General features: G+C 45.4%; 1 protein-coding gene across 2 annotated transcripts; it reads left to right on the top strand.

Annotated features, from left to right (window-relative positions):
* Positions 1-738: 738 nt before the first annotated feature.
* TBR1 (T-box brain transcription factor 1) lies at positions 739-9,851 on the top strand. Of its 2 annotated transcripts, XM_045032739.1 has the most exons (7): positions 739-1,641; positions 2,071-2,225; positions 2,542-2,663; positions 3,137-3,295; positions 4,376-4,437; positions 7,473-7,590; positions 7,696-9,851. In XM_045032739.1, exons 1-7 carry the CDS (start codon positions 950-952, stop codon positions 8,314-8,316), a joined length of 1,929 nt encoding a protein of 642 aa, XP_044888674.1. In that variant the 5' UTR covers positions 739-949; the 3' UTR covers positions 8,317-9,851. The 2 variants fall into 2 exon arrangements, with proteins under 2 accessions (XP_044888674.1, XP_044888675.1); XM_045032740.1 differs by having other exon boundaries at positions 7,473-9,851.
* The last annotated feature ends 388 nt before the right edge of the window (positions 9,852-10,239 follow it).

Below are 10,239 nucleotides of genomic sequence, written 5' to 3' on the forward strand. Positions count from 1 at the left end.
GAGATGGATGCCTTGTGCCATGCTTTTCTGATAATCTCCCGCATTACAGCACACAGATCAAATATTTATTTACTGAAGAATCAGTAAACATGACTGCAAATACATTAGGGCACTTCAGCTGTACAGCTTATAATTATTTCAAAACTCAGAAGAGACGATGCATTGTTCCTGTGTACGTATGCTGCCTGAATTGAGTTTTATGGGTGTTTTATTTTCCCAACGCAGCATTTGCCTTTGGGGGGAGGGGGCTACACTGGAGGATGGGGGAGTATGTCTTATAAAGGACTGCGTCCCGTTATTGTGCATTTCATATTAGCCGGGAAGCCAAATTCTGGAACTTCTAAGGTGAGCTAAGGCCTCCAGTTTGCGGGTTGTATGCTTTGCACACTGAAATCGTTACACTCAGAGTGAATGCTGACACCTGCGCTCATTCTGAACCCAAAAGTCTCCAGAATCTTATCTCTTTCCTTCTTCACAAAAAGGGTGAAAAAATCGCAGGTCTTTGATTTTTTTTTTCTATCCGTAGTCACAAAGCTCGAAAGGTCACACGGTAATGAGCACTCATAGCAAACAGTGTCCCCCCCCCTTCCCTTCTATCCCACAATAAAATCATCTCCTTCAATTTGCCATGATCGTCGCGACCAGGAGCCAGGTGATTATCCTAATTAATGTCTATCTAATTAAATTACTGTCAGCGGTTAACCAATGGCAGGAGCCGTTTCATCCGCTCCACAAGCAGCAAGATCAAAAGTGAGTCTTTCCTTATTGCTGCATAGTGTCAATTGGCCAATCTCTTCTCCCAGGGAAAAAAAAAGTAAATCAAACGTTGGGGAAGCATTTGGTGGGAGAAGTGCTTTTTGCCTCGTGAGGGTCCCAGGATGTCTAGTTTATGTTAAGAGGAGCCCTTTAGAACCCGAGACTGAAGGGTTTTTATATTGGTGCTAGAGCTATGCAGCTGGAGCATTGTCTTTCTCCCTCTATCATGCTCTCCAAGAAATTTCTCAATGTGAGCAGCAGTTACCCACATGCAGGCGGATCTGAGCTTGCCTTGCATGATCATCCCATTATCTCGACCACTGACAACCTGGAGAGAAGTTCACCTCTGAAAAAAATTACCAGGGGGATGACGAATCAGTCAGATACAGACAATTTTCCTGACTCCAAGGACACACCAGGGGACGTCCAGAGAAATAAACTCTCTCCCGTCTTGGACGGGGTCTCGGAGCTTCGTCACAGTTTCGATGGATCTGCTGCAGATCGCTATCTGCTCTCTCAGTCCAGCCAACCCCAGTCCGCTGCCGCTGCTCCTAGTACCATGTTCCCTTACCCCAGCCAGCATGGACCCGCTCACCCAGCCTTTTCCATCGCCAGTCCAAGCCGCTACATGGCTCACCATCCTGTGATCACCAATGGAGCTTACAACAGCCTCCTGTCCAACTCTTCTCCACAAGGTTACCCAACGGCAGGCTACCCTTATCCCCAGCAGTATGGCCATTCCTACCAAGGGGCGCCTTTCTACCAGTTCTCCTCCACCCAGCCGGGGCTGGTGCCCGGCAAAGCTCAGGTCTACCTGTGCAACAGGCCACTCTGGCTGAAATTTCACCGGCACCAGACAGAGATGATCATCACCAAACAAGGGAGGTAAGAGGCACTTGCTGCTGCTGCTGCTGCATGGAGCGATTGGACATTAGGTGGTGGGGTTGGGACTCCAAACTCTTCCTTACGGAGGCTTTTGAGGGGGGCGATCTGCGCTTAATATTCGGGGTGACTGACAATGCAACCCACAAAGTCCAGCGTGAGAATGGGGAGCTGGACGGGGTAGGTCACAGGGGGCGCCTGGGTGGCAGCTGCTAGGGGGGCTCGTGATGTGCTTGTACCAGGTGTCTAGCGATAGGGTGCAGGTCCCTACCTGGCCAGCAGTCCCTCCGGAGAGGACCCCTAAGGCGGCTCCCTCCTCCCTTTGTCCTCATCCCCTTTTCATACAGCCCTTTAAGTTCTCCCCCTTGTTATTTGTGGTTCTCGGCTTATCACTAAACGGGTTGGTTTTGTGTGTGTGTTTTCTATTAACAGGCGCATGTTCCCTTTCCTAAGTTTTAATATTTCTGGTCTCGATCCCACGGCTCATTACAATATTTTTGTGGATGTAATTCTGGCCGATCCCAACCACTGGAGATTTCAAGGAGGCAAATGGGTTCCTTGCGGCAAGGCGGACACCAATGTACAAGGCAAGTTCTTCCAATTAACACTTTTCCCGACACATATTTAGGTGAGAATGGTTAATTAAAGCCTTTGTGGACTGGCTCAGGCGACTTCTTAAACGAGAATGGGCCAATGATGCTTTAAAAAAAATAAAAAGAGGGAGGGGGGAGTGAAGGGTGTTCAGAAAATGCTATTTTAATCCTCCCCAGTTAAAACGAAGGAAGCATCGCCGGTAAAGCGCTGCTAAGTTTAATACGATTCACAGGAACCCTGTGTGTGCTGCTACAGTTGCAGGAAGGGGTGTGTGTGTAAGAATCGTGGTGTGTTTATTTGTTTCCTTAGGAAACCGAGTGTACATGCACCCCGATTCCCCCAACACAGGAGCCCACTGGATGCGTCAGGAAATCTCTTTTGGGAAATTAAAACTTACAAACAATAAAGGAGCATCAAACAACAACGGGCAGGTCAGTGAAACGCACACACGCTCTTATTTGTTGCTTCTAATAAAATCCTGAAAATTCAGATCAGATCCCTGTTTTCTTAGGTAAACCATACTGCTAGGGTAAAACGTGCGAGTTTCTGTTCCTAACGAGTTAGAATTGTACAGGACTTCCTAGGAAGAAAAAAAAAATGCTGCACAACCCAGCAACAAAACCCAGACCCTGATCAGAGTTGGGTTATGCTGGGGGGGATTCATTCTGAAGTGGAGTGAATCTGTAGCTGTCCTGCTAAAAGGGAGCGATGACTAGGTGGTGTCTTAGGGGTGCATTTCGCCTTCTTTGTTGAGTGTAATCCTCTCTGACAGCTCGGCCACGGCTTTTTATTCAAGCGCTTTAATAAGAAAAAATACCAGTAAATATCCGTCTTTTTCTCACTCTCCTCGCTCCAATTTAGCCTTTCTGCCCCTTTGTCCCCCTCCCTTTTCTCTGCCTGACAGATGGTGGTCTTGCAGTCCTTGCACAAGTACCAGCCCCGTTTGCATGTGGTGGAGGTGAACGAAGACGGGACGGAGGATACTAACCAGCCGGGCAGAGTGCAGACTTTCACCTTCCCGGAGACTCAGTTCATAGCCGTCACCGCCTATCAGAACACCGATGTAAAGAGCTTGGCGCTGTATTTCCCTCGCGGCCATCCTCACCCTCAACCGGCCAGCAGCGCTTTAGAGCTTCCGAGGCCGGCTCGTGGGGGCTCCGCGTAGGTGCCCGGGAAGAGGGAAGCAGATACACGCCGTGCAGAGTGCTGGCGCGCGCGTGTCTGCGGCAAAGGGGTGATTGAATCCAGCCGGCACCTTTGTATTCCCCCGGCAGGATCCGTGCGGGCTGGACCTAGATGTATAATATATTTGGAGTTCCAATTCTGAACCTTTTGCTGAAACCGTCAAGAATTGTGAGCCCCAAATCCGCCACACGAGCAAATGTGTGGATCAGATTTCTGTATCTTTGCATTTGCCCTAGTTAGTCTCACGAGCACACGCAGCTCTGGCGTGGGGTCTACAGAGTGAATATTTCACAGGGGCGCAATAACCATCAGTTTCCACAGTGAACATCTTCTCAGGAGGCCAAGCGGAAACCCGGTTGGCATTTATTATATTAAAACCAGATTATAATATTTGTCAATAGCTGTTACGTTCCCATTGAAAAGCACACATTTAATCTGAGGTGATTTTTAAGCAAGACTGCAAAGAGTCACTGATGCTGCTGACTGTGTTGGGGGTGATGGTACATTTTAATCAGAATAAAACCCTGTTAATGTATAGACATTTTTTGCTCTCACTTTAAATGGCATGCATTAAAAGTCGGTGTATTCTGTTTTCGATTGATAAACCAAGCACAGATACAATAATCTCTTAAAATCTTATATAAAACACTTGAAATATTAATTTCTTATCCTAAATTTAAACTAATTGTGAATAATTACTTTTCAGAATAGACTGTCAAAATTATTTCACATTTTGATCAGTAATTGTAAGACCCATCAATTTTCCTCTAATTAAAACCTTTATAAATACGCTAAGCTTAGTTTTTATGTTTTGAAGAGCGGCAATTTGAACAACTAATGAAAAAAAGATCGAACAGCCCTGCTTTAAAAATGTGCCTCCTGTATGTTGCCCATTGTCATGCTTTCATTATGTATAGGTACGAGAAAATACTCATTGATCCTCTATTTTCCTTCCCAGATTACACAACTGAAAATAGATCACAACCCTTTTGCAAAAGGCTTTCGAGACAATTATGACACGTAAGTAAATTGTATTTTTATTAATCATCTTATCGGATGCGGCCACATAGGCCGGTAGAGACTCTATTTGGTTTAGTATTGGGGGTTGGATTAAAAATCTCTCTAATTATTTAAACATTGAAATATTCAGTATTAAGCTTTTAAAAAAAAAGTTCTCCCAGAGAAGAGAAAGTGAATGCAGGCTCCTGAATTCGGGACTGGATTTCGGGTGACTGAATAGGAATGAAATTCAGCTGTCTCCCTTATTTTTCATGGAAAACTCTTGGTTTTCGCATTAATTTGTACGCCTGTGTTAGTAAGAGGCAAATCTTCTGTGCCGAAGAGCTAGCTGGAAGAGGCTGGCTAGCCCATTCAGTACAACCTTGCGCAGTTTGGGGACAGATGCTCTTCTCACCCCCTCTGCCTGCATCTGAGGCTGCGTGTGACTTTGGCAGTTGTGATGTTCTTTCTGGCATATGACTTTGTACCCATTTTCAAGTTCCCGTTTATTCAAGCTGTGTATGTAGGCTATGAATTAAGGACCTCTTGAATGAGAGTTAAACTACTGAATATAAATGACTCTTTAAATCATCCTGGACACTAGACAGAGAGTTTTAAAGGAAATGTCTTCTGTTTCTCACTCTGGTTTTCATTTTGGCGTTTTTGCTATTCCTATCTATCTATCTATCTATCTATCTATCTATCTATCTATCTATCTATCTATCTATCTATCTATCTAGAAATGTCTTCGTGGAAGGCAAATATACATAGAGTTCATTATGCTTTTATCCAAGATCACTGGCCATACATACTGGTCTAATCTTTGACCGATGGGATGTTTGTGATACGGACTTCAAACTTGACTTTAGAAGTTTGCCCCATGCTCCTTTTCCCGCATTCAGTGGGAAAAGCCCAAAATCTTAACGACACAATGTACACTGCTCAATGGCAGAAGGTTTGTAATAGGTAGAATAGCTAACAGTACCCAAGCCAAGGTGCTATTTCTGAGTACTTCTGCTTCCCTTTACCCCCCAACACAGTGGAGATAGAGCAAAAACAAAAATGAAGGCTAATGATATCCCACACCCACCTCCCATTGCTGTGACTATAAAGCAATAAAATCAACAAAGTGCTCTAGCACTGGAGTCTAGAAGGGGGGATCATCTAGAGAACAAGTGAGAAGGGCTCCTAACCCAATGCTACTGGGCGACCTGGTGGGAGGTGGGGAACTCAAACATCATGGGAAAGCGTACGGGTTCTTGCTCTCCTAATTTTTGCCTGAGCTCCTATTCAATGGGAACAGAGTGGGCTGAACACCTGCCAGGATCGGGCTCGGTTTTCCTTCTGAGTAGGAGAAGCGTATATGTGTTTTAAGGAAATGGAAACAGCCCCCCAGATAAAGCCTTCTCCGGATCCCATTGAAGTCAGTAGGAGATTTGCCACGAAGCAAGGCCCACATTGAATAAAGCACTGAAGTATGTTCTTAATTTTAAGCAGTTGCGTAAATCTATCCATATTTAGCAAATCAGTTAAACACCATTGATAATGGGATTTAAGCACACACTTAAAGCTAGGCACGTGCTTAAATGCTTTCTAAATCAGGGCCTAAAACTGGGATCAAGCTCCTAGTGTGACCACTCTGCTTAAATGTAAAGTAGCTGACTGTTAAATCTTACACACATTTATTCTTGTTTGGAAAATATAATTGTCGCTGGTTCACTCCCCTTCCCAAAAATGAAATGGAATGTGCAACAAGTGATCAGAGGGAAAACACAGGGGTTCTGGCGATTTTGGTAAGAGCCGCAAAGGAGAAGTAACCTGAGTATTTGAGCATACAAAATAGGTCATTGGTGCTGTGCAGAGACTACATGGTCTTTGTAACTTAAATAAGACTTTTCTATACATAGGGTAGAGTATCGATGAAAAACCTTCTGGACTTCTCCAACCACAAAATGTCTCTGCTTTCTCTTCTTTTAAATTATAAAGACGTGTATGTCGCTTTAAAAAGAGCTTAAATGCTGTCTAGCACATCGTATTTGTTTAAGGGCCAACTGTGTTCTGGATAAGTAATTTCAGGAGGCGTGGAGGGTTAATTAAAGCACAGTTTTAGCCTGAATGAAACGCACACACTAACTATTCATCCATTAACGGTTTTATAAACAGAAATTGCAGTCCAAAATTGAACGATTATATATAGGCTATATTGAAAAAAAAATGGGCGCATCTGCTTTTAAAATTCCTTCAGTAGGTGTTTGAAGATTAGTTAAATTTAAATTCAATAAAATCTGGATAGTTGGTTTGTGACTCTGAACAGTAAGTGTCAAACCGCAGAAATAATTTTTCAGTCTGCCATTCACGCTGTTTGCTACAAATGGACCAGGTTACCTGTTGCGCATATTGTGGGATTGGTCAGTTTTCCATAATGCAGGATTTCCCAAAGTACCATGAAAGATGGTAGGATGTTAGCTGACTTGTGGATTTCAAATAAATAAAAACAAGAAACTTGAGCCTTTAAATTACGCTCCTACTAAATCTATACAGAGCAAACTCGTTTTCAGTTTGTACTTGCCTATTTAAAAAAAAAGTAAAATGTTAGATCCACTTTGCGGATGGTGTGTGTAAAATAATCTGATTTTTAAAAACCTTTCTGGCCTCAAATAGCCTCCGCAGTATTCAATATAAAGATGAACCAGAACTGTAGGGATATCTGCCTGGTATGTTTCAGGTTGTCACGTCAATCTGGTCAACGGGTTTCTTTAAATCACTGAATGGTCCCGCTTCTGCACCTGTGCTAAACTATTGTGTTTCTGGGTAATGCATTTTCGGGGTATTTCTGTGAAGTCCGAACGGCACTCTCTCCACTCCGGTCACCGCTTGCCGAGCAGTTGTGAAACTGGGTTCTCTTGCCAGGGAGTGCACTGGGTGAAATCCTGGCCCCACTGAAGTCAATGACAAAACTCCCGTTGGCTCCAGGGGACCCAGAGATCCATGCAGGGTGCCTGCCTGCGCCCTGCTCTGGCTCAGGACACCCAGAACTCTGCCCTTCTCTTTGGCAGGATCTACACGGGCTGCGACATGGACCGGCTCACGCCTTCCCCCAATGACTCTCCCCGCTCGCAGATCGTGCCCGGGGCCCGCTACGCCATGGCGGGCTCCTTCCTGCAGGACCAGTTCGTGAGTAACTACGCCAAGTCCCGCTTCCACCCCGGCGCTGGCGCTGGCCCGGGACCAGGCAGCGACCGCAGCGTGCCGCACACCAACGGGCTGCTCTCTCCACAGCAAGCCGAGGACCCCGGGGCCCCGTCTCCGCAGCGCTGGTTTGTCACCCCGGCCAACAACCGCTTAGATTTCGCGGCCTCCGCTTACGACACGGCCACTGACTTTGCTGGCAATGCCGCCACCCTGCTGTCCTATGCAGCGGCCGGGGTCAAGGCGCTGCCCCTGCAGGCGGCTGGTTGCACTGGGCGGCCGCTGGGCTACTACACTGACCCTTCGGGATGGGGGGCGCGCAGCCCCCCGCAGTACTGCAGCAAATCCAGCTCCATGCTCTCCTGCTGGCCCAACAGTGCAGCCGCTGCCCGGATGGCCACCAGCAACCCTTACCTAGGGGAGGAGGCGGATAGCCTGGTCACCGAGAGATCCCCCTTGCCGGGCGCTGAGGACTCCAAGCCCAAAGACTTGTCTGACTCCAGCTGGATCGAGACCCCCTCGTCCATTAAATCCATTGATTCCACCGATTCTGGGATTTACGAGCAGGCCAAGAGGAGGCGGATCTCGCCCTCTGACACCCCGGTGTCGGAGAGCTCCTCTCCCCTCAAGAGCGAAGTGCTGACCCAAAGGGACTGTGAAAAGAACTGCGCCAAGGACATCGGCTACTATGGCTTCTACTCCCACAGCTAGACTCTGCCCCGTCCCCGTGCTTCGCTCTGTAGTCGGTCTCACACCGCCACGATCTCAAGTGAACACAACAGTCCTTTTGCACAACAACGTCTCAGCAGTTAGCGCACTGATCCCAACTTGAGCTGTATCTTTTTATTTCCCCCGTGAAAGAGTTTTAGCTGTAATCCTCGCTCCCTGTTTCCCTTTCTCAAGTGTAAAGAAACCCTATAACCCCTTTAGGAGATCTTGACATTCTTTGGCACCCGGTGCTGGCGCTGATATAGAAAAGCAGCAAATCTGCCGTTGAATCTCCTTCTAATTCTCCTAACCCCATTGATGAGCAGGATGATTGACTCTCAGAACCATACAGCGCTTCCTTCCTTTTCCATGGATGGATAGTTGGGGATGTTAGTAATTTTAGTGGAACAAAGCCTGTGAAACGCCTGTACATAGTGTTTAATTTATTGTAACGAATGCCTATACTTTTTTGTTCCCATTGTGAAGTCCCAAAACTAGATCATGTTTAACTTTCTCGATTTCTCCTTTCCCAACCCCCAAAGTTCACTCTCTGTTCTAAATACCTCTGGAAACACAAAATGTCCCATAGAAATAGCACTGAATAATGGGTTTCACACTTCCTTGCAATCCCTCGCATGGAATAAATTACTCTGTGCCCTGGGCTGACACAGCTAAGGAGGATCTGTGCTTGCCCCTCAAAAGAATAGAAATCTATCTAGTTGGAAAGTCGATTAAGTAGCGGGACGCCTTCAAACAGCGAAGTAACTGCATGTGTAATTTTTTTTTCTTAAAGAGGAGTAGCTCGACAGCAACATTATTTTTGCCCTATTTGTTCCTCCGACCCCTCCAAGTGCCAAGTCCATTACTGGCCTGTGCAGGTGCCAAATATGCTGACAAACAGTTCCCAAATTTCTTTGCAGTTTCTCCCCCTTTATTTATATTTCTGTAAATCGTTGTAATGAATAACCTACAAACGATATAGACGACTGAATTGTTGGTAATCATAGTGTAGTCCAGTGAAGATGAGTTGTGAGTTGTATATTTTACTGCATTTAGTTTTGGAATTGACTTTTTCATAAAGTAGATAACTGAATCTAACTTTCTGGGGGATACAGTAAGTACTGCGAGTAAGAGTGATCTATCATCCTCTACGTCTCGTTACGTTTGAGAAGGAGCATTAATAACCCCCAAGCTCTCCCCCGTGGAAGTAGAATAGTAAGTCTTTGAATTCTGAGTAGTAAATCTATACAATTAAAGCATTTTTATAAGGAAAAAAAATATCAAGTGAAATATGCATCAGGCAAAATAGTCAGCCAAGATTCCAGTCGACGGGGAAATTTTTCCTAATAGAAATTCAGGGTCATAAACGTGTGTATATTTTTGGCTCCTCTGTAAATCTAATGTTGTGATTTTTATATTTGTTCTGTTATGTGTGTGGAACTGAATGATTTATACAAGTGCAAGCTCCATTGAGATGTTTTGTTTTTTGCCCGTTTGTATTGTCTGTGTATAACAAGTAAAATAAACCTGGCAAAACGGTAACGTGGTGTTTGAAAGCAGTTTACGTTTTACAAAGATGCTGTTGAAATGCTCTAAATGGACTAGGGGGAAGAAATCCCCTGGATACTAATGGCAGCTCACTTTATAACCTTTTCATGGGTTTCGAGTGCTAGATTAAAAACATGCGGCGATTCCATTGTTTTCCTGTCCTATAGTGTTGTGTAGTTCCAGGTTTGCATTTCTGCTTTCCCGGGGCAGGAGGGGGGGGGGCAGAGGGGAAGTGGGAGTGGAATGCTTTCTCCTTTCCTACCGCCTGACCAATGTATTGACTTGAGGTCTGCACGAGGAAAAGGGAGAGGGGGGTTGAAGTCTCCTCGGAGTTGAGAGGTTTATACCTAAACAATTCTCTACACGTAAAAAGCATTT

This window comes from Mauremys mutica, chromosome 10 (assembly GCF_020497125.1).
Source record: "Mauremys mutica isolate MM-2020 ecotype Southern chromosome 10, ASM2049712v1, whole genome shotgun sequence".
In the NCBI taxonomy this organism is placed as follows: domain Eukaryota; kingdom Metazoa; phylum Chordata; order Testudines; family Geoemydidae; genus Mauremys; species Mauremys mutica.